The sequence below is a fragment of the Papilio polytes genome, unplaced genomic scaffold, assembly GCF_000836215.1.
Source record: "Papilio polytes unplaced genomic scaffold, Ppol_1.0 DF823958.1, whole genome shotgun sequence".
NCBI classification, from domain to species: domain Eukaryota; kingdom Metazoa; phylum Arthropoda; class Insecta; order Lepidoptera; family Papilionidae; genus Papilio; species Papilio polytes.
Window position 1 is genome coordinate 872,808 of NW_013525246.1, and position 25,222 is coordinate 898,029.

Sequence of the window (25,222 nt, forward strand, 5' to 3'; positions counted from 1 at the left end):
TTATAACTGTGTTTGCGCAGGCCGAGTCGATGTTGCCTCGCATTGCTTATTCATGCGGCTAAACGTTTTGTAAATATTACGATAATACTGGGTTAAACGTCTATTTATATGATAAAATTTAAATTTGGTAATGTACAGAGATGATAATGGAAATGCCTGTAACAGGAAGTGTTACCATCAGTACTGATGATCTTAAGATGAAGGATAAGGTATAATGAAACACTTCTTGTGGTAGAAAGAATAAAGATATGAATTGAGATTTTAACCGGTTAATATTTAAATCTAATACAGGAATGTGGACATTGAAGTGCATATATTTTGTTCAGTGATGCAGATTAATTCGAACAGTTAGCACAAAGGCAGACAAGCTACGTGGTGCAGACGGGGGAGGTGGGGTAGTGAGGTGTTAGCATTTCAAATGCAATCCCGTCCGCTACAATATTACCAAATGGAAATTCTCTTCCCTTGTTGTTTCTTTGACTATACTCGTACTACTCGCGATTTGTAATATCAGATCTGTTTTATCTTCAATTTATACATTTACTTTATAAACAAAATGGATTCATGTGTGATACTTTTGTTAAAAGTTTTTTTTTTGTTACAGGTAAGATCTTCCATTTGGTATCCGGGGTTTGTGTGTGAGTAAAATGTTGATATTTGTGATATTATGATAGTGTATAACCAGTGCACGAATGTTTTCTTATTGTACCAAATGAGGTTTGGTCGCGGAGAAGAGCGTCGACCTGCCGCGGCCTTGCATTGTTTATATTTGCCGGAAGGATCCTTTGTGGCGGGCCATGCCGAGCCGACGCCCGCGCCCCGCCCACGTGTCTGCCAGGAGGCTGCAAATGCGTCTCGAACAAAGAAAGTTAAATGAAATCGTTAAATTTATCTCCTTGTGTTCCTCTGCAATTGAATGTAAGGACGTACGCTCAAAGTTATTGATAAAGCCACGCTCTTTAAGATTGAAATGGTAATATTTTGGAGCAGTAGTGCACAGCATTCATATCGTAATTGAGATGAAAGTCATTCCAGTTCTTTTACGAAATATAAAGTGGTCCAGCGACCTAGATTGTGAAAAAGATCGATATGCAGTATAACGTTGGTTTTAAATGTATTTGTGACCCGCTGACGTATGTGTAAACGCTGAATACATGTAGTGCTCAAAGTGAGCCCTCTGGCAGCGTGCGGTAGCGGGCCGGGGTCAGACCAGACCCCCTACCTCCCCCAGCTCGTCCCGAGTGCCGGCTCCCCAGCCATTGCTTTAGCAACCAGCTATCCCATCCACTTGTATAATTCAATATCGTTCCTCCACAACGAACTAGACAATAGTTTTTACTTGCTTTTCTGATTTTTTTTTGTTATTAATGCCAATAATTTGATGTAATGTAAATGAACATGTTTTGTTCATTCATTCAATGTTCATTGTGAAATTGTGTACAGTTATCGACACAATAAACCAAAGACGGTTATTTCATTCACTTCATTCAACATTTGAACAATTCCTTGTGATAGTTCTTTCGAGTTATTTTTAACTTGTGGTCTTTAAATTAAATTTCGCCTGCATTAAAATTAGCAAATATTGGCTACAACTAGTGCTATTACATTTGGTTAGGCGCTTGGATTTTTTTCGAAGTTTAACAAAACTTGTGAATATTATTGTCTTTAAACTTCTTAAGACTTGTGCTGTGTATCACTATCAAAGCAACACTTGTCATTGTGAAATGAACCTTGTGGAACTGAAAACTGTCATGGACAAGGTATATAAATTTTGTATGAGACATGTTTCTTCTTGTTTCATTTTATGAATTGTGATTATAGTGTCGATGACTGGAGAAATTGTATGTTTCTTGAAATAGCTTATGTCAATGACACCGTCGCGTTTGTACTGGACTGTGTACTAAAAAGGGTTCACTCGCTCCCCGAGCGCTCCGAGCGCTCCGAGCGCTTGCGGTTTCCGCGCCGAGTAATTGTCAATATTCAATGGAACTCACACGAAATGAAATGACAAATGTAAATGAATACAGTGAATAATTGACGTACGTACAGCTGACCCAAATTGCTGGCAATATTTTACGGATTTACGAACTGACGATTTTACAGTTTTGTTCCACGTGATTCAGTAATGAGATTTCGCTTTTACGTTTTGAAATCCAAGATGATTAGCATTGTCCTTAATTTCCGAAATAGCGAGGTTGTACAAAATGTCATTGCCCTTGGGGCAACGGCGTGGAGTAAAGTACACCATGTATGTGCTATTTATATACAAAATGTATTCCTATTAATTTAATCTTTTGAAAACAATGTAAATGGAATTTACAAATACAAAGAGTTCTGTTTTCAGACTAAATAAACTTCAATGAGAAATTTGATGAAGCTGAATTTATCTTAAACAAATGTTTGCAGACTCTCCATCAGGAAATATTTCGCGAAATGCTTCGTATCTCGAATTCCAAGGATAATTCCTAATTAAATTATGAAGATTTCCTTTTGAGTTAAAGGCGGAGTTATTTTTGGTCGCGTTTAAGTGGTTTTGCTTTGAACTTGTTTCAATTACCCTGACGGAGATTGTTGTTAACTTAGTTCGCTAAGCGTAAGTAATAGCTAATATAACGACATGCTTTGAAAGATATTTATGTAAATAAGAAATACATCTAAAGGAAAAAGCTTTACACAAGTAACCCAAAACATAATATCACTATGTAACCTTTATTAATCATGAATAAAATTAATATAAATTGCAGGTAGCCTTTGTTGTACTGATACATAATTTGTCTGCAAGGATATTTGTATAGGAATTCAGTTATTCGTTTAATTCGATATAAAATTCGCATTATTTGAGTATAACAATCTGTCTGTCTACTGCACGGTTGCGACACGGCTGACGTGACTTTCTTTGTGTGCGCTTGCAGTCGCCACTGTGACACGTACTGCACCGTGCGATTATCTTATCTGTCAAGATGTACGACAAGTCAGCGGACTGATTAGACACATTGTCATCGTGCGGGTTATCATCTGACGCGAGTCGAAGTGACAATGTAAACACCGAGGAACCGAAACCGTGTTATATAGGTCAAGTCGCGCCCTTATCGGTCACCGGTCACCGGTCTTCTACCCGGCTCGATCTGCTCCGGCCGCGCCGCGCCGCCGTTCAGTACCGCTCGAGGCGCCGAGGGGCGTGCACGTCTATAAGTGATATGTTACCCGCGCATGCGTACAGTTTTCCAATCGGTAGGCTGTGTGTGTGATCAGCTGATTCTGCTTTGTTTATAGTTTTTTTTCTAAGTGGACATAAAACAGTGCATACGAGATGGGGCAAGCGTTCGGCATCTCCAACTCGCACAACGACGAAAGGCATTACACAAGGAAAGAGATCGGTAAGTGAACTGCTGCTGGAACTTTACTGTACTATTATGCGCTGCACTATGATGATCTAACCGTTTAAATGCTTCATCTTCTGTACTTTCCGTTAAAGTATAAAATGGCAGTTTGCAACGACAATTAGCTTCCAAAATTGTTGTGGACAGGGTACCTCGCACGTACTGTGATTGCAACCTTGTCTCGACTGGCTTTTATTTTGTTCACCGCCAAGTCCCTTAATTTGTAGATCAGATTTCATGATGTAACAAATCCTAGGGCTGCTACTCCTTCTTAATGTTTTAAGATGTTGCAGTCAATTGCACGCAAAGCAATTTGACAGCTCACCTGCAATCACTTGTCAATTTGCCAATGAGTTTGTCCGCCTACGTTATCAATTTCGAGAGTATTCATGGCCCGCTTTAACTATCGGATTGTTCATGCGATATCCAAAAATATCTGAAGTTATGATTCCAGCAAGCAAAACAATGATGCAAAAGAAAAAATCGAAGAGAAATTTCTACTTTTGCAATAAGTATGTTCATATGGAATTGATCCAGGAATGCATAGAATTAAAGGAATAGTCTATTTTCTTATATTGCTATAAATAAATTATTAAAACAATTCAATTTGTTATCAAAATTGAATTGTATTTATCACTAGAAGCTTCTAGTGAGACGAGAAGGATAATTCGGAGATATCGTTTGTTATGAAGTGAGCAAATAATGACGTAGCCGTGCAAAAACAAACAGACCGGCTACGGCTCTGCGCCGGCGCACGCACTCGCCCGTAACTCGGTACTGGTTACTGGTTGCAAGCAAAAAGTGACGACTTACCGCTCCTGCGCACTGCATGTTGCTATGCACTTTCTGCCCTTTGTTACATTTCTTTTATTTTTAATTACGGAGCAGATAATAATTCTGGTACCTATTCCGGCTTGAACACTAGGAACTTACGATGTTTATACCTTGCAGGTCTTGATCAAAATTTATATTTCATTTTCCACAATCATGGCGATGCGGGAGAATATGAAAGTTAGTCGGAGTTGTAAGGTGTTTAAGATGCACTGCACGAAGTGGGATATGTTTGTAGATGTCGGCTGTCGCACAGAGCCGGCACGTGCGAGCTGCGACTCACCTTCTAACTTTGTTATTGCCTTTTGTTTGTGATACGATATGTTGAAAGTAAAAGAAAGAAATGCTTTGAGTCAAGTCGTCTCTTTATGTATTCATCTACTTTATATTTAAATCGGTAATAGGTTAAGTTCATTATACATTTTATAATTATTGTTTACTTTACATACATTGTTTTGCAGCCAAAGTAGGGTAAAACCACTTACATTTCTTTTCTTTTGTTATTCAGTGTATCTTCTATTGTAAAAGGCTAACCGTTTATAGGCTATCTTAAATGACTTTAGGCATTAATTTCTATATGTTTATCATCGTGAATATACATAAACATTGTAATATTGATAACAATGTTACAATAACAGTCGGCGTGTTGCGACGCAATTGAGCCGCGAGCTGAGACCGTACTCATTAGGTAATCGACTACAGTGGAACTTTCTACAGATAATGTGCTGTCCTTAGAAAGCAATATGGCGGGTTACGACAAACACATCGTGAGTGAACTTTGTAAGGCAATTGGACATGATTTATTAATTTTTACATACAAGATGTGAATGGTTTCGAATATCATGCTTTGTCTCGTTAGGGATAAACAGTATCTAAATTTCAAATGAAGAATTGCTGCAGAATAAGTCCAAGGTAACGATTGCGTTTCGTTTCATGAAAGGTACTGAAGTTAGATAAGCTTTATCTTATTACGATAAAATCTAATTATTCAATTTAAAAATTTGATTCGGTTGCAGAGAAAACTAGTTGTCATTGTACAAATCATGATTCACAATACAATTGAAAACTCTTTGATAATATAATGAACAGGGTGATGTTTTTAAACAAAATAAATTGTCCGTCAGTCATGTTATGATTTTAAATGATGTCGTTGGACATTTTAGTCCTTGAATACGCGTAGCTAGAGCTCACCAAGAATATTGAATTATTGACGATTATCGACGACAGTACGATGATATAGTATTATCAACAGTGTGTACTTGCCGGGAAAATTATACGCAGTTATTGTTTTGTTTTCTAAAAATAAATTATGACTTTAGAACAAAGTTGTTTGTTTTCTCCAAGCTTCGATATCGCAAATACGATAAAGAGTGTTGGCTAAACGTTCAGATTGGGTTATATTTGCTTGTTTGGTTTTTTGTATCCTTTCACATTGAACCCAACGTGTCGTAGGTTGTGATTGTAGTTGATAAGCCGATTGATTGATATGTCTCGACAAATACGTTGTTTTTGTTTTCTTTCTATGATACGCGTATCTACTATGTTCCAGAAGATGTGATATCAAGGTGGTAGTCGTATTTCTGAACGATGGCATACTTTTTGTCTTAATCAGAACTTACTCAAGTGTGGTGATCCAATTGTCTAATTATTTTGTATCTTTTCCAGCTAGTTCAGTTCATATTTCGTGGAATTATAGAATTTAGACTCTACGTGATAACCTAGTGGCTATCTGTATAATAAAACATGTAGGATGTGGGGTGCAGCTTCGGTGTCGGCGGGGTGCGGTTTGCCTTGGGCATGTTTCTCTCGCCCACTCGAGCCCGGCTTGCGAGACGCCCGATGCTGTCGGTTACTGCCACCGACAGCTTCCTGATGTATTTATTACCATTCTAATTAGCCTTTAGCATTCTGCACACAAAAACCTTTTTGCACTTATTGATATTACGATTTGGTACATCTTGTAACCACTTCGATTAGGTTCTATTGAATCTTTTCACGTCTAACATAGAATTAAATGTAAATTTCCATTGTCTCATAGAATCGTTTTGCACAATATCAAGGTTAAAATAAAGCAGTTGTTAAATTAAAAAACATTTACCATTTGTCTCCAGATTAATGGATCAATTTTGTTTCTTTTAACAAAACTTTATTTTGTTGTGAATTATAAATAATGTTATTGTGGACGGTTGAAATCATGAAACAAAAATTACGTATTAATCCATAATAAGAAACTGAATATTTATCATTGTTAAAATATGCAAAATTTTTTTTTATTGATATATGTATGTTTTATTTAGATGTATTTTGATATTCTTTATATGATATTGCATGACAACATACATAAATGTCAAATGTGATCCTAAAATGTCAAAAGGCAATAACTTAATAAAAACACATAAAACTTGTTAATCTCTTGCTCAACATAATACAGGAATAGGTTTGACAGACTGTGTGGAGTTCTCGCAACTTAGGTATACTCTATTTTAAATGGAAAAATATCGTAATTTTATAAGCATGTTTATCGAGAACAAAACGAAAAAGAGTAAATTTAAAGTTAATTTAATACTTCTCCAGCGTATTGTTTTAACCGGTTTTGAATGTGTCTCCGGCCACTTGAAATGCAAGTTGCATGTAGCCACTCGAGATAATAAATCTTGTATAAAAAAAATATAATTGCCTTGAAAATGTTATGCCTAGATCTGTAGCTCTTTAAAGAACCTTCATAAGTATAGCATTATTCTATACTATAGTGTTTATTCGTAGATAAATTTAGTTAGTTGTAGATTCTACGTTTATTATAACTTGCCCAAAGTATTAGGTTTTTGCCAGCTCTGCCGGCTCGCGCGTCAACCGGTCCCCATCGCCGCGCCCTGACCGGGCCTGCTTTCCTTATACGTCCAGCTTCACAGACTAATTAGTCAGTCCGGTTATTTATAAATAACTTTCCTTACAACGTGAATACAGTTCGACTGAATATCATTTGTTTATTATCGAATGACCAGTTCCTTTTACTGAAAAATAACATCAAATTGTTGATTTCAATAAAGTGTAAACGTACAAAAACGTTTTTAAATGTGATGTATACAGCAGTAACAATAACGTCTTGACTTTGGATATTTTCATTTAAAAACGATACGTATCTATCACTAGTAGTCAGAAAACGTTATAATTTCTACGTTAGTACATTTGTTAGACTTCATACATAAGATGTAATGACTATTATGATGATTTTGTTACCTATTGTTGTTTGAAAATAATGTTTTGTTAATATTTCTGTTGTGATTCCAATTGGTATGAAGACGAAACCTTGAACAAGAATCGATCAAAGAATAAATTTTTAAAATACCATATTCACATACATATAATATGTAAAATTGTCCTTAACTTGCATTTCCTCATTAACTAATCTGTTATTTATTAATATTATATGTGCATATTTTTTATTTGCATTGCATTAGGTAATCTATTTTTTATTAATTTGTTAGAATCACTTCCTGTATAATGTTGATCGAATGGCTAAAACAATCGTTTTCGATATTACGTATTTTTCTACATTAGATATTGTTAGTATTTCATGTAATAGTATTAAATAAAATATGAGTACGTAAACTTGTTAATTATGTTCGTTACTCAACATTTATCAATAACTCGCTTTCGACCGCGACTCCGTCCGCTCGGTATTAAAAAAAAACAAAACCAAGTAGCCCATGTGTTCTTCCAGACTATCCTCTGCATTTGTGCCAAATTTGATTGAGATCCGTTCAGCAGTTTATGCTACAAACTCTAACAAACATCCACCCATCTAAATTTTCTCATTTAAATTATTAATATGATTAGTATGATAATGCAATCTATTTTCCTTCAGTTATATTATATTTGGTATAGTTAAAATATCTTCTAAAACAATGGTTCAACTTTATAAGATAAGTCTCCCTGAGATGGGCTTGCGTCTACACCTCCTTCCTACACTTATACTAAAGGTGAACATCTTTACCATAAAGGATTAATAATAACTATTATTATACACTATTTATAAGTCATTTATAAATATAGACCGTTGAATTATTTTTATCAAAGACCACAAGGCTCTAAATATCAGATCTCGTTTTAGAATACTTATTATAATAGAATTCGAATTATAAAATGAATTGCTTATTTAAATGTTTCATTAGATTGTAATAATTCATTATTTAAAATAATATAATAAATATAGCATTAATACACAACTGTTTTTTTTATCTAATCTATATTTTTGTCTATATTAATTAATTGTTACGACACAAATCAATATGCAAGTTGGTTATGAAGCCAGTTTGGGTAAAATCTTCATTGACACCCAATATCCGTTTTTAGTATTTCAATATTTTTGCAATGTAAAATAGTAGAGGAAAAAATTGTTTCTACGGACTAAGTTTATATTAAGAAAAACTAAAATGGCACAAAGGCTACTGAGTTTTTTTTTTAATTTCGCGCGATTTAATTCCCGGGTTAAAGTTAGTATTAGAATAATCTCTAGTAACGAAATCTAACGTTTAAATATCTCCTGAAAATGTATAAAACTGACAATTTAAACAGTATTTCTGTGACCTATTTCCACGGCAATGCACTGCAAAGTTATCACTCTTGCGCCCCCCTTCCGCCCTGCCTGCTTTCGCAATATAATGCCAACTACTCAAACATATTTCATTTATATATTACTAGCATAATATTTGAGCACTGTTTAAAAATGCTATTATAAAATTATATTTTACATATAAAGCGTTTAGATATAAATTCGAATTAACGTGGTCTGAACGAAGAGTGGCGTTGAGTCGCAGCTCCGTTTCACTAGGAGACGCTAACGTAACGTACGATGCGCTCACTAAACACTGCGCTAGCTATTTATTGCGCTCTTAGTTAACTCAGTATTTATTACACAAGCATTACTATACATCCTACACTATACTGCAAGTAATGTCTTTTACTTAGCGTAGCTTTTGGCTCAGTAAGGTCATCCCGCCTGCATCGCTCTGCATTAAGCAGAGTGTAATTTATCTTCCGTTATTCCGTTCGTTTTGTGAGCAAACTTGATGTTGGCGTTTTCAGATTTTGTGTAACTTACTGTAGTGTGAATGGGAACTAAACATTATTAAATAGGAATATTCATGTACAGTTTTATTCAATATGTTATATGAAGTGATAACAGACGATGAGTCAGTGCCGTACGCAGCTTGTTGCGCCTATCTGTATTGATATTGCAATGCTTTCAAGCTCTTTGTTCTTTTTAATATACCATCAGTTTCTTATACGTTGTAATGACATTCCCGTGCGTTTACGCAACATGATATGTGACGCCAGTAATGTGAAGATATACATTTTAATTATTCACATTGCCTATTGAACAAGGTTGATAAATACGTTTAAGACAGATGTGATTGCACACCTTGTTTTGTGTTTTATAAGGTTTCAATACATACATTACAAATGTGAATTCTCATTTTTCATTGTACGGTTATCTCGTGATATCGGAGTATAAAATGACGTAATATATTAATTTATTGTTTTTTTCGTTTACAAAGTCGATAATGTTAAGAGCCCTGGTAGATAAGAGATAATAAATCTATTTATACTGTGTACTTGTGGCTAGATAGTGCCTGAAGTGCTGACACAATCCTCGTATTCATAATTTCAACGGGAACGAATATACCCGAAAAGAAATGATTTGAAAGTATGTCTAATCATATCATCATCATCATCATCATCAGGTGATACACCTCTACTGAACATGACCTTTCCCAATGCTTTCCCACAGCAAGCGGTATTTAGTCTTCGGTCATCGTGGAAGGACTTTCCACTTTCTGGTTCATCCCTAAGCGACCTTGTCACTATAGTAGAAACTGACGAATTGATAACTTTTTTAATTTCTTCTTGTGTTTGTTTGTGAAGAAACATAACTCAATGCGTAGCACGATGACGCGGCTTCTTTGTTCCCTGTTATCAACGATTTTGATTTGTGCAGCAGACACTTGAATTGCGATGTGTTGCACTCAGTCGCAAATACTTTACTCACCACTTGTCTGCTGTTGTCTGTCAAGGCCTCTGATATTATAAATATTTGCACAAGGTACTTGTTGATTATAACAATAGACTGTTTCATTCGTTTACGTTCATTTACCAATTTTAAAGACAAAATTACCCAATGATAAAGACAAATTAAAGTTTATCCAGTTTAAAATGTTAAAACATTGTATGTAATTGATCTCAGTGGAATCAGCCATGTTGCGAGAAGGCATTATCCAATAAGCCGCTAAACACGACCGGTGCGCACTGGCGCCGGCCGACAAATGAAGTAAACACAATAGCTTATAGCTCCTGTAGACACCTTTGTCCGACTACCTCGCAACTCGCGACTGATTAATGCGATCCTAGTACACAAAGGCCGCTAACCTGACCTTGATTTACTTCACCTCACAAAAACTTATTATCAATCAATAGTAGGAAACGTGACAATAAGTATTGAAATTAATCGTGTCTCTAAAGTTGTTGTTTAATTGAATCATGTGGTTTTATTGCCTTCAAGAAAAGAGTGAATGCGTATTTATTAGGGTAGCGCTTACCATCTTTCGACTAAATCTTCACTCTCAGTCGGTGGGATCGTGGTCAAACGCTAGCTTAAAAAACTTAAAAAAAAAATAGTGTCAATTATTCAATTGTTGTATCTATACACTGTATGATTCAATTCATTCAATTTATTGTAGACTTTAGTCTGAAATATAAACTGGAGTATCGACTCGCGTTGTAATAATTTCATAAATGCAATCAAACTAGATTTTTTTTATTTATATAAGCTAAATTCCACTGGTAGACCTTGAGTTATGTTACTTTGTCAACGATATTAACGAATTGGTATTATTTATCAAGAAATATTAAGGATACAGGATTATTTTCATTTTGGATCCCTTTTTGAGATAAACTTATATGTGACTGCTAAAGCATTATATTGCTAATTAAATGTTTTTCGTATTTGCATCTTGCTTGATATGTATTTGCGGTAACAATAAAGAATAGCGTCGTCTTCATATCAGCAGAAGTTGTCTGTAACCTTGTGAACAGAGCAAATTTAAATGTTGTTCGATAAATGTACATCTACGTTACTTTAGTATTCCGCTGAGGACGCGGAAGACTTTAATATTTGAACGTTTTTTTATACGTTTTGTTATTGACACGACGGCTGAATGTAAAATGCGATCTTTGCAATAGATTTGCATTTGTTTTTTGCCAAATTTAAATGCCAAAGGTTCATTGAACTTCAAAGGTAGACCTTAGTTATTTACATTGACTTTTGATTGACGTATTAAATTTTAGTTACCTAAGCTTTAAAAACGTGCTACTAAAAATTAAACAAATGAAATCTTTATCAGTACGCATACAGTTTTTGAATTCTCCGGTCACCTGAAGATTTGTCATGATTATGTACTAGTATGTATCGTTTTCGTTAACAAGCCCCCGCTAGATGTGTACGGTCTAAATATAAGTATCCGTTTAATATGAGTCACATTTTCGAACCACTTGCGTCATTTGCGTTGTACACTTCCCAAAGGACGCAAACGTTTTTTCTCACCTTTTATTATATTAGTATGATAAGACGATGTGGACCAGAAGTGGACCTTAGCCGCCTCCGCTGCTAGCTAGGAACTATGCAGTGAAAAATAACATAACTTAAAATGTACTGGAGAAAGATTGTCAGTTAAATAAAATATTGTGAATCTCACATTGTATTGTTTTAATGTACAAGAGAGCTTAAAATCAAATTAAATCTAAATAAGGTTTCTTTTCAATACAATGAGTTTGTATATAATATCTATAATTCAATCGAGAGCTTGTCTAAATTTGTATCGCATGCGGGGGAGCAGATTTAGAGGGGGGAGGGGTGCGTCTAGACGTGCGACCTTACCTGACATTGTGTTCATCATGACCCCTTCATGTTTGAGATATTTTGATCAATCATAATAAACTGGTTGTTTGGTAGGAGTAAGTCTGTTGCCATGGCGACCCGCCACACTCACAGTGGTTAAATGTGTAGTGCTTTTTATAATTGTTTTTCTTTGCACCAGTAATTAAGTAATCTCTTAAAAGTTATATTTGCTTGTAATTGTAAATTACTTGTTAATGTTAAAAACATAACAGATTATTTAATTAATATTGGACAATTTATCGCTTAATGACTTGATTTAGCGCACAGAAAGATAGTAATATCTTTGCAGTGTGAGATCCGAGTGTTATCAGTATGTAATTTGGGTTATCTCTTATCGCTTTATATCTGGACTTCCCGCTTTCTTAATTATATTATTTATTCAATTATTTTATATTTACTTATCATGTTCGTCTCTTACCAATGCTTTCCCTACAAGTAGGTTAGTAACGATAACGTCTGAAAAACAATTTTAATACGAGTTCATTAGCCTGAATTTATATTTATTTAAATAATTATCTGTTACCATGGTAACTAGAATTTAAAAATACTAAATAACATTGACTTACATATCTGTAGTTGCTTGGTATAATGCAATTACCATTCTTAAGTCTAATTTTAAAACGATAACAAACATTCTCTTTATATATCTCTACTAATATTATAAAGAGGAAAGATTTAAAAAGCTATGTTATCTGTGAGTAAAATAACGTCGAAGTCGCAAACAGCTATTTTATAAAATGTTGTCTTCTCAGTCGTTTGTTCTCACAGTAAATAATTAAAGCTTACTAAGGTCTAAGTTTCCTTCTCACAGAACGACAGGACAGTCGCGTGTCGCAGCCTCCTTGACAATACCTTGACTTTAATAACAGAGGTCTCCATATATTATTTTATCACACGACGCATTAAAACGTTCTTATTTGGGTAAGGGTTTTAATGTCATCAACTAAAACTGTGTCAGGGAAATACGAAGGATTTTGAATGTTTAAATAATATTTAAGGAAAGTGAAAGTAAATTAATAAAATGTAGGAACAATAATTTCGATTTGTTTGTAAAATTCTTCTAATTATTACTAATCGAAGTATTCGTGATAATTATGTTTACGTTTGAGTAACGTCACAGGTGTTCGTAGTTCGGTATATTACCGCTGTTTCATTAGCGAACACGCCGCACTGTGGAAAATAAATCTCCATAGACAAGTACATCTGTTGTTTTGAATCTCTTTCTGCTTGAAGTATATTTAACGTGCGCCGGCAGCTGACTCGTATAGCTTAAACACCTGATTTGTTAGTACTATTAGTATGTAATTGTAATTTTAAGAAGAAACAAAAAAATGAATTTGCAGTCCGGCTGCCATCGTCTACACTGTCGTACACACTGTAGCTGTACACTTGACTCTGTAAACAGTATTATCAATGTCTAGTCAATATACATATATCAAGATGGAATATCGATCTTACCAATTTTGTAGAACAATTGCAAAATGTATATTGTAGTTGACGCCACAAAACCTAGTCGTGAGCGTTTTGTCTCAAGTTCTTGGCGCTCAAACATTGACCCTGAATACTTAGCCAATTCGACATTTGCCAAAAAGATTAACTTGGCGTGGCAAAGGACCCAAATTGTTTCAATTATTAACTGCTACATGTCATTTTAATGTTCCAGTATATTACAAAGGATTTCGAAAGTACATTGAATTTCAATTAAAATATGTAAATATTTTTGTAACCTTAAGGTGAAGTGTTTTTGCATAATTAAGCTATGTAATGTTTTTAAAACATCGCAGTATAAATTCCTTTGAACATAGAAGAATTTTCGAAAGCAACAGCATTGGGACTTTCACGGTCAACATAAGTGCATTTAATGCAAGCACACACTTTTAGCCCTCGCGGTATTCATTGTTGAATGTCACGTTTTCTTTCGACAATGACTTACTATTAGTATTAATTAAAATCTACATCGATGTCCTTTGTTAGTCCTTCACAATCTTTTACTGTGAAATTATTTAGATATGGCTTACGATAGGCAGACATAGGTACAAGTAGCGCGCACGTATGAAATATTAAAAATAAATCGTATCATCGATCGACAGTGGAACCCTCACCGCCCTCAGCCCGGAGGTTCGAGCCCTCGTTAGTAATGTGGGCGGCACTAAGGGCCCATATCCCAAAATTAAACTTGTTTTAAATGGCACAAAATATAACGCACAATTTAACCAAACAGTAAATGTCTCTTCGAAACATTATGTGTTTACGATCCGTAGTTATACCAAACGTTGCATTTGTTCAATAATAAAATAAGATACTTTTAAAGTAACAAAGATAATATTATTATGTGTTTTTGGTATCATCTCCAGCAAGACGTATTTAAATTGAAAATTGTGACTTGTTGATATAAGACTTGAAAATTACAGTAATTTGAAGAGATCATATTGTGCAATAGGTTTACTTGTATGTACATTTTGATGATTCAATTTCTCATCTACACAAAGTATTAAATGAATAAGTAGTTAATCATCAAATCTCACCATAACGTCACCTGTCTTATCGGATTTTCTTAGAATAATGAATCATGTGGATTCTCTCATAAACAAGGATTTTTTATATCATAAGGTGACTTAAAAGTTGTTAATGCGTTGCCTCTCTTTAATCTTCCTAGGAGAGAATGACTCAAATAGGATATATCCTAATTCTAGGAGTCTACTCCACCGTCAAATGCGTTTCCCCTTCCCATCCTTTCGTTATAAGAAAAGGGTAGGAAGAAAAATGGGTCTTATCTAAACTTGGACCTACGGCATACGAATGAGACGAAACGCGGAATTACTTCCACTTCAAGTATGTCTTCTGTACCTAATAATGTATATTTCCATTCCCTATAAGAAAATAATATATCTTTTTTGATTAACTGTGACAAAGTCTCTAATAAAATTCATTTTGATATGATATCGGTCGAATGTTCCACCTTCACCACGATACTTGAGGTAAAAACATTCTAGGTCAGTAATAGATTACCTAAATCCCTGTATCTTATCTACTTTTATGTAACAATCCACAGACTGATTATTATTCAAATGCTGATGAACTCGTGTCCCACTTTGAAAATAGTTCCCATTTTTTTCCTTACAATTTATCCTGAGCTGCACACAAGGCTTTTGAAATTAAAATTCGATCGATGCTGTAAAACAATATACACTTTTGCGACCGTTTTAATGACAAATATTTTAGGTGATTTGTTTTTTAATTTGGGTGTCAGCTCAACCTTTATAAATGATACTATGTACTTATTGTCCTGAATACAATTGAAATTGCTATTGAATTGATTGTTTCCTTCATGCAAATTTGACCTGCGACTGTTATTGTAGTAATGTCAGCATTCAACAAACGTTGAGTATTCAAACATATGTTAACTTATTCAAGAACGTCGACTTCCGAGTTTAACAATGTCTGCATATTTTATACGCTTACTGTAATTGGTAATGTTTGATTATATTATTTGTGGTAAAATGAAATTAATTTAGTCAAATTTAGCTATATACACTCATTGTCTATGTCAGTCTATATATCTACGTGATTATTGGGTAATTTCCGTACAGGAATTACTGCCTAGTTTATAATTTTTGTTCGTAGTTTTTCTACTAGAAAGCAACATTAATGTAATATTTTTTGTCTTTTTCCAGGTATGTATCAAGTGATACAAATGCTGTTATAAGACCATGCCTACAGTGTAAGTATGCCTTGGCGGACATTTAAACAGCTGTCTATGGAAACCACACGCAATACAATACGGTGTCTAAATAGTGTACGGCATGCCTTACTGATTAGTATTCATCATGGCAGTTGGTTTTTAATCAGCTGATTATGACAAGGTAATTCCCCTTGTTTATCGCCAATCAGTGTTTAAAACTTCTTGATAATAATCTGAACTTTGATTAATGTTTTCGACTGTTGTGGAAAAGGTGGCAATGTCACAAAAATAAATAAAATGAAAACTAGATTTTGGACCATTCTAAATATGCAGGTATCACTGAGTAAACCGGTTTTTATATTTTTCTTTATAAAGGTATAATGACAATTAAATCTACTGTTTTTGTCATTTAGGGCAAGTTCACACTGCCGTTCTGGAAATCCCATACACTTATGATTAACTGAAATAGTATTAACTGTTTAAATTCGAGGTGTTTATGTGGGTTTATGCTTATCTTATTACTAATTAAATTAAATTTGCCGGTTACTAATGCGTGTGCCTTTGTATTGTTAGGTCATTTTCTTTACAATATTACTTCGTCAGTTTTCTATGTGTTGAGTCAGGTCGTGAAAATATATTGTTTGGAAACTTCGAGATGTGGTCGTGCGACTTACTTCGCAGCTAAAAATACTATAGCCTTGTAGCGCTGCTGTTTTCGCTACAGACGTTTTTTTTTACTTCCTTCAAAATTTATCTTCTCGACTTAACAACAATGTTTACTCAAACAATTTCCTCTTCTCGTTTCATTAATTTATTAATAAACATTCTTCTTCTTATTTAATTTATTTACTATATTCGACTTTGAAGGCTAAGCAGAATGGTTTCTTTGTGCCCGGACTCGTCCTAGAGGTCAATAACCGAGTCTTAGTCATCGCGAATAAACTTGCAATTTATCGACTACTTTGAAAATTTAAATATAAATAGAATACAAACTCTCATCGACCTCATTACCATAATTAGAAGAGATAAATGCAATTCCATTTTGTTTGGATCCATTTTTCGACAGTTTTTACGATCGATGTAGAGTGATTCAACGTTCTCATATACTTTAAAATATTTTGTACAAAAAATATTAAAACCCACAGTTTGATAAGCTTTTGTATTTTATCCGTCGCTATTTAAATATACGTAGTAAAATGTCCAACAATTATCATGGTTATAGGACTATTTTTTGCCTTCACTATAATTTTTCTAATACATAATGCATATAAAATGATTATTTATTCACCATTTATTTATGTTTTTTGTCACAGATTCATAAAAATGTATTTATTGCCCTGGTTTAATAATAAACTAATTGAAATACTGAAAATAATTTTCATTTCGAAAAACGGGATGGTCAAGAAACCTAGACACCGTTTTTAATTCTTATTCTATGTGTGTAAAGTATGAATTAATAATTTAACTACTCGCAATATTCAATTTAATTCACTTGACATCCGGGTAGATTTCTGTGACTCAAATATAAATTAATTAAAGCTAGTTTTAAGACTGATAATTTTTATTATCTGTTTATTGAGTAAAGCATCAAGAATGCTAAAAATCTTTTCAATATGACCTCATAAAAAATTCGCCTTATTTGATACAGTCTTATCTTTTTATTGCACTTCAATGAAAATTACGTCGCAGTGAATTAAGTAAATTGTTTGTGCAATTTGGTTCTAAATTTATTATCACGTTGTTGATTTTTATCATTGCCCTCATATTTTATTAATTTCTGTTTTTTAACGCCTGACGTTGGCGTGTTTTTAACGCTCTCGCTTTTACTAACACTTTAAAGTAACTCTTCTTACGTTCATCCAGGATTCAAAATACATCGCGATAAAAAGTAACGCGTTTTAATAGTGCTGCCATATTATATTGCATAGGAATGCAATAGTTCTATTAGAACGCTTTTGTAACGCGCGTTGAAATAGCGGCCGTGCGAATGGGGATTTAAATTTATCGTTTTGTTATGAAATGATATCGTCTAAATAAATAACAAATAAAAATATATCAAGTTTATTTATCATATCAATGTATATTTTGCTAAAATATGTTTTCCGGTATTAGCGCTCGGATGACAAGTTCTTGTATAAATAACTAATTTGCCCGAGATTATAAGCAGTTAAATTATATGAACTAGAATACGATACTCACAACATATTCCGATAGGTAAAACATATGTTTTTTAACGAAAAAAGATATTTTTAAAGGCTTAAGATAGATTATTTAGAGTTATTGATTAGTATCCCGGAACTTTCTAAAAATATGCACATTTTATTAAATAGTTTTGCTACACATTTCCTTTTATTTAGCAGTTGTAAATATTAATGCTATCAGATAATCTAAAATATTCCTAATAAATTACAGAACACCGCTATGTTTATTTGCTTATATGTATATTGTGGACAAGAAATTTGTTTTCGCGGATAAATAATGTTAGATAAAGATAGCAATAAACTGTGATTTTTACAAATTAAATTATTGGTATTTTTGCATCGTGAGAAATAAGTGTAAATTGTTTCTCAGAACTAGCCACACAACCCCTGGCTAATAAGTTTTTGATATAGTATAGAAATATAGTTGGTTTAATTACAACGGTATTTAAACGGCTGTTTATTTTCTAAGCGGCCATTGTGTGTCGTACAATAGTGTTACATTGCGCGGGTCAGGGCCGCCCAGCCGCCCAGCCGCTGCCGCCGACGCTGCCCTCAATAAAATCGCCATCACACACAATTCTTTGGTGCCTTGCCATCTTTATTGTCTAAACTGCTACACTCTTTATTATAAGCTGTTAAATTCTTACTAGAGAATTATTTAACTGGAATTGTTTTTTCGATAAGAGGTAACTATCACTCGATCTTAATTATATTTTAGTCACATTCATAAACTGAGCTATTTGTATCTCCCTCGTTAATGCAGTATTGATTACTCTTTTAAAACAGTATCAAAGCGTGTGTGAACAGCATCCCTGTTGTGCTAATTAATTGTGCGAGTGCAGGCGTGCGGGCGTTCGCTTAATGTGATTGACGGCGCTGTTTGTGCAACTGCCGCAGTAGGGAGGTGTGTGTACAACACGGTAGGAATACGCTGTAATTGCTTTTAACTTTAGCTTTGATGTATAAATGAGTTTTTTTTTTAAATGTAATTATAACTAAGAGCAAAAGGTATTTGCAGATATGACTTTTTGTTTCTGTAAATCTCCAATAAAGCAATAACAAAAGTGAAAACTTGAAAGCATTTATCATACTCCTTACTGGTGTTAATTAATGACAATGTAATTGAAACGTTCAAAGAGGAAATTCTAGCAAGATGAGAATAAAAGCAGCCCTTAGTGTGTATCTATACTGCGGTGGCAACGCGCTCAGAGACTTGTCTTTCGAAAATAATGAGATGGTGCCGGCAAAGTCTTTTACTGCGCGAGTAGGAACATGCAGAACTGTGGAGTAGATATTAGTTTTTATATTCTCAGTACAATCAGTAAGTTTTGTGAAATGCCTTACACCATCAACACGTCAGGAATTTTAACATGAAAAATGTATAGCAGTAAATTTTATCAACAAATATTTAATCTAACTAATATTATAAATGTGAAAGTTTAGATGGATGGATGGATAGATGTTCGTTAGAATTTGTAGCCTAAACGACTGAACGGATTTCGGTGAAATTTGGTACAGATGTAGAGGATAGCCTGGAAGAACATAGGCTACTCGCTTTTGTTTTTTTTACACGTGGACGGAGTCGCGGGCAACAACTAGTTATTTTTATATTTTACTTTATTAATGAAATGCTGATTATGCCCACGAATCTTTTATTTACACCAGTTTTATTCCCATCAGAATATATTAATGTTGATTAAAATCCATCTTAAAATTATTTACATTAATGTTTAATCCAAAGTTTTAATTTTAAGATTATTAGGCTTGAATGTTGAAGATTGTGTGAATATAATAAAATAGATTGAATTATAGCAACTGTCAAGTTTTGCATAACTCGTTTTGTATTTTACTTCTTATATTTAATATTTGAATAGTTGATTATGTACTAGCTGTTGCCCGCGACTTTGTCCACGTATAATAATGATAAAGTAGCCTATAATATGCCCGTCAGCTACCTTTCAGAGAATGTCCGGTTGAAATCGACCCAGCCGTTTCGGAAATTACCCGGAACAAACGTGGCTTTCGGACAGACAAACAGACAAAAAAAAATAAACACGATTTTCGTTATCAGCAACGTAAATACATCATCTTCCCGAAATCTGGAATATTTCTTTTGATATTACAAACAGACACTTCAATTTTATTATATGTATAGATGTGATTATGTATAATGGTCTGTCGCCAGGTGGCGTGACGGGCGACCTAATCGTCATGATAGCCGCCAGCGATATCGGCATCCCCCCTTGCGTTGGGAGGGGGGGACGTTTCTTATCACAGTCATTAAAGTACAATTCTTTAGAAGAGCAACCGCAAATTACAGGTGCAATTATGTCTTGTCATGATGGCCGACTTCGTTCGTAATTATTTAAAAAAAACAAGGTGTGTATCTGACGCGCATTTTTACAATACTCTACGAAGTCAAGCTAAAAACACTTATCTTCTTAGTTAACTTCATTAGCTAACCTAATGTTTTATCTACATTTGAAAGCATACCTTGTTCCAATCGACTTAGGGGTTATATTATTTTAGAAGCGTCTGCAATGCATTACTCTGAGGAGATGTCACGCTGTAGTAAGCAAGACGTGACGGTACATTTAACATGTCCCTGATGAATTGCCTTCGAACGCAGCTGCACGAATACTTTAATTTCAACATTCGTGTAAATTTTGATTGCTACCACTTTTACAATTAATTTTGACACTTGTATAAACCGACAAGGATATCGGACCTGATGAGCATAAGTCAAACAAATATATGATAGCTCATGGTAATGATGTATGAAATTTCCAAGGGTAACGCCTTCCTGTCAATATGTAAATTGTCTTAAAATGTTTTTCATACGGTAGCTGATATGTGATGTTTTTTTTCTTAACCCTATGTAAGTTTAACATATTGTCTGACAGAACTGACTGCGATAGTATCGCCTCTCTGGTGCCCAGATATCCTTGTTAGACTATAATACATATTGTAGTTTCTATTTACTCAAAATGTATATATTTTGAGGTTTTGAATTTCAACATAAGCTGTCTACAACTTTGCTTTCTGAATCAGAAAATATTTTTAATATCCTCTTGTACAAATAAATATCAAAAGAGGGTCGTAAATCCACAATTTGATTTTAAGATCGTATCGCAGATCTTATGCAGATGCGCGGCGCCTACGGATTGTGTTTCTTGATGTATCATAAAACGTTATGATTATGGAGACTGGCAAAGCTCCGTCTCGAAAACCAATTTCATGGCTGAAGAACTAACGGCCGTACCAGCAATAAAACACGGGGGCGGCGAACTGCGCCGGTTTTGACATGCGCCTTATGCAAATACAATGTTTTATAAGAAAAATGAGGGAATCAGTAAATGGAGACGTAATATTATAACGTTCTAATACAAATAACTCATCCCTGTAGTCGCAGTTTAATGTCGTTAGTTTAATTCCGTATAACTTCTTCCTGGTCGGACATAATCAGCAATATTGACATAATATTAAACATTGTCCTTAAATGTGAATTGTTAGATTGTTTCAACTTTCTTATAACTGTAGTTAAAGTGGTATTATGTTCGCAGCTTCCCACGTGACTGACACAAATCTATTGTAGTCAAAGAAAAACGGTTCCGTGCGCCCCCCTTTGTCATGTCCGTTAGACTTGTGCTAAATTTTGCACAACTTTTCACATGTCACTAATAATGATAATTTAACAACTGTAGTGTCGTGCCAATAGTTTTTGTGTCGATGACATTACTTAGACTAATGTTTACAGGTTAAATTTTAAATTATACAGTTCAAACAATGAGAAATAATCACAAGAAATTACAATTTGCATTCAGTAACAAGCAATAGTAAATTTCAGTACATTCCGTAGTTTGAATGACAATCCATTTAAAATGAGTTCGTCAGACTCTTGGGGTCATAAGTTTGATTGGACTTGCATTTAACAAAAACGATCTCGCTGACATCGGATGGATGCAACTCGAGGGATGCACCTGTGAACGACATTGTCACAGCAGGGATGCACTGGTGACTCACATCGACTTACACCGGAGGAAAGTGTGTTCTGATTTAGTTACAGGTTCTTTCATCTTTGATTAGGGTTTTAGACAAGGGGAAGGTACATTTTATTTATGTACTTTCGACTTGTACGTAAATTCGTAAATAAACACGTTTTTGACATATTTCACTTTTTACTTTATATATTTCCAATCTAGTTTCAATGATTTCTACCAATTCGAACTTTTATAGTTATATCTTTTTTATTATAATAGCGCAAACCTCAAGGGGACTTTTTTACGATTGGTAGATCCTTCAACAAAAGAATTTTCATTGTTATCAAGATTGATTCAGTCTGAGAAACTATTTTACTATTATCTCCAAAATAGAAGAATCTTGAATTAAGTGAAAACTATTCGTTACTTCTGCTTACTTTGATGTATTACAAAATGTAACGCTTCTTTAATTATGTATTGCAATGTTTCTTTTGAAATAAGCACATCCTTTTGTTATACTCGTAAATACGTATTAATGTATACGTTAAGTTTCCTGCTTCGACGGTAATATTGCAACGGAGGCAATAAGTAATAACTTAGCAACGATTTCTTTGCAGGCAAGTTTGGCGCTTTGTACTTTAGTAATTGGAACTACAATAGCATGTATCTGCCATAGTTTGTAACTTCCTGTCCACTTTTTAAATTGAAAGCCGGGGCGCCGGCGTCAGGCAGGGGTGCGGGGTGAGAGGGCGCGGGGGCGGTGCCAGTCGTCGCGACGTATCGATCCCGAGCAACGCCAGGTGAACACACGATGCCAACGGGCAGCGGCCGTAGCCGGAACTGCAAGAATAATGAAAAGCCCAACAAGGAAAACTTTCGATGAATTTTAAAATACTTCTACAACTTATTTTATATTTTTTATAACAAAGTAAATATTCCGACAACTTTGATGGGAAACTCTACTCTTTTCTGTCGACTCTTCTTTTCCTTTGTTTCTGTCTCAATTAATAATTTAGTTGTACTACAGTAAAGCTAACCTTAGCATTTGAGTTTAATATATTGAGTTATTTTCAGATCAGTTTTTCTTTGTAAGCAATTTGTGTGAATTAAATATTTATGGCATCAGACTAGTGATGTTTGTGAGGCAAATTGCGTTTGATGATACAAATCTTAATGATGTACAGTATAAATATGAACAAAGAAGGAAGTATGTCGGTGGCTGTGTCGATGACATCTAAACAACCAAACCTGATTTCTCTGAAACGAAAATAACCGATCCAGTTATTTTGCATTCAAAAAACCTTTTTGCATATTTTAAGCTATTTCTAGATTTTATCAATAAAGTGTTCGACAAAAACCTGCTGAATAAAAAAAGTTAAAACGCTAATTGATTTTTTTTTATTAAATTGCCACTCTAAAGATGTACAAAAATAACATTGTGTTATTATTTTGTGCTATTTTTATATTTTAATTGTATTACGCAAGTAATGTAAGTAGCGATAACATCACTAACTTAAGGTTACAACTTGTAGGCCACCTTGAACACGATATTTTGTACCGTTTGCGTGGCTTTTAGTCAATATAGCTTTTATATTGCTTACCTTTTACTCCACACTTTACGATAATTTATTGACACATGACATAATTTTATTTAAGGTATATATTAGGTTTTGATTTTAAATAACTTTGCAACTCATACTTCATACTAATAATATTATAAATGCGAAAGTTTAGATGGATGGATGAATGTTTGTATGTGTTCGTAGCCTAAACGGCTGAACGGATTTCGATGAAATTTGGCATAGACGTAGGATAGTCTGGAAGAACACATAGGGTACTCAGTTTTTTTTTAATTCCAGAAAGAGTCGCGGGCGAAAGCTAGTTAATAAATAAGTTAAAAATTAATATAAATAAATTTTGTCTGAATACTTTTTATTCGGAAACTTTTACTAATTAATTCAAAGGTCAATTATTACTTAATATGTTACATAATTATTTGAATATTAAAATGTTTTTACGTTGGTTTCTGATTATTATTTTTTATTTCAGGTAATTATTTATTTATCTACTCGACGAGCGAATAAGGCGATGTAGTAAGTTTAATTAATTGTTCATTTATTTGAATACATCTTTATTATGTACTGGAGATTGAATACGCAGAAACTTTAGACTCTGTGCATAAATTTGAACGCTACATTAAATCAAAGAGCCAAAGTTTTGGAGCTTCAGAACTGAAATGTGTGTAAATCGTACAATATGCAAATTCTATCACACGTTACTTTGTAAATCACTTAATAACTTTAGTAGAAGTTTGTTCAATTCCTTATTTGGTAATTTCACTGGATTTATATCAGCTCTTAATATATCATGATGATTAAAATGTCATATACATCCAGACATAAATACATATGCTCGTAGTATCCGTCCAACCACATCATCGTTACTCCAAAAATTCCTACACAACAAAATTAATAAAATAAAATAGAGTTGTTAAAGTACGCAAAGGGAAACTAGTTTTTAACAAAACTTGTTAACGTAGTAGTTTCCTAGTTTTATGAAAAGTTGTGTTTTCCCACGAATGTGAGAAACTGGAGCGCCCTTACGCCCTTACGAATTACATATTTAGTTAATAATGTACGTAATTATAATGTTTCATGATTGACATATGAAGTTCAGTTATAATATATGTGACATGGTTTTCACGTATTGTTATATTTTTATTTGTATCTTAAATATATTTTTAAAATGTATTTATGTAGATCTTCAATTCGGATACCAATAGTTTTTCTCGCTCCATTGTTAACCCGTTTTTGCAATATTAATCTCCGTATTGTGATTAAATCTTATTGTTAACCTTCATCTCGTGAATGTACGAGGTGACGTCATTGTTTTAAAAGCCATTACTATCCTACGAATTGTATAAAGTACATATGTTTACGTACACTAATCATTCTAAGCGCTGATGCCAAGAGGAACGCTTTTAGAAAACATTATCTTCAAGATATTTCGGGTCCTAAAATACTTTACTAATAACTTTAACAGAGTACAAATAAGATTCTATAAGACCCCAGTCATAGTCGTGGCCATGTATACAGTATACAATAAAGAAACCTCAATTATTAGGCTTGTTAAAGAAAAAATTGTCGGAAGTTTGAATTTTACGATTTTTTTTTCAAAAAATTAAATCGGACAAC

The 25,222-nt window shown here is 33.9% G+C and overlaps 1 protein-coding gene across 2 annotated transcripts in view; it reads left to right on the forward strand.

The window, feature by feature from the left end:
- Positions 1-25,222, forward strand: part of LOC106101715 (E3 ubiquitin-protein ligase ZNRF2) — a 59,343-nt gene that overhangs the window by 17,314 nt on the left and 16,807 nt on the right. Inside the window, exon 1 of one of the 2 annotated variants that reach the window (XM_013281032.1) lies at positions 3,141-3,377. The exons of the other annotated variant lie outside the window; for it this stretch is intronic. Within the exon in view, the coding sequence (XP_013136486.1) occupies positions 3,311-3,377 (67 nt within the window). The 5' untranslated portion in view covers positions 3,141-3,310. Of the gene's footprint in view, positions 1-3,140; positions 3,378-25,222 lie in introns of those variants that run through there. 2 annotated transcript variants of the gene reach the window in all.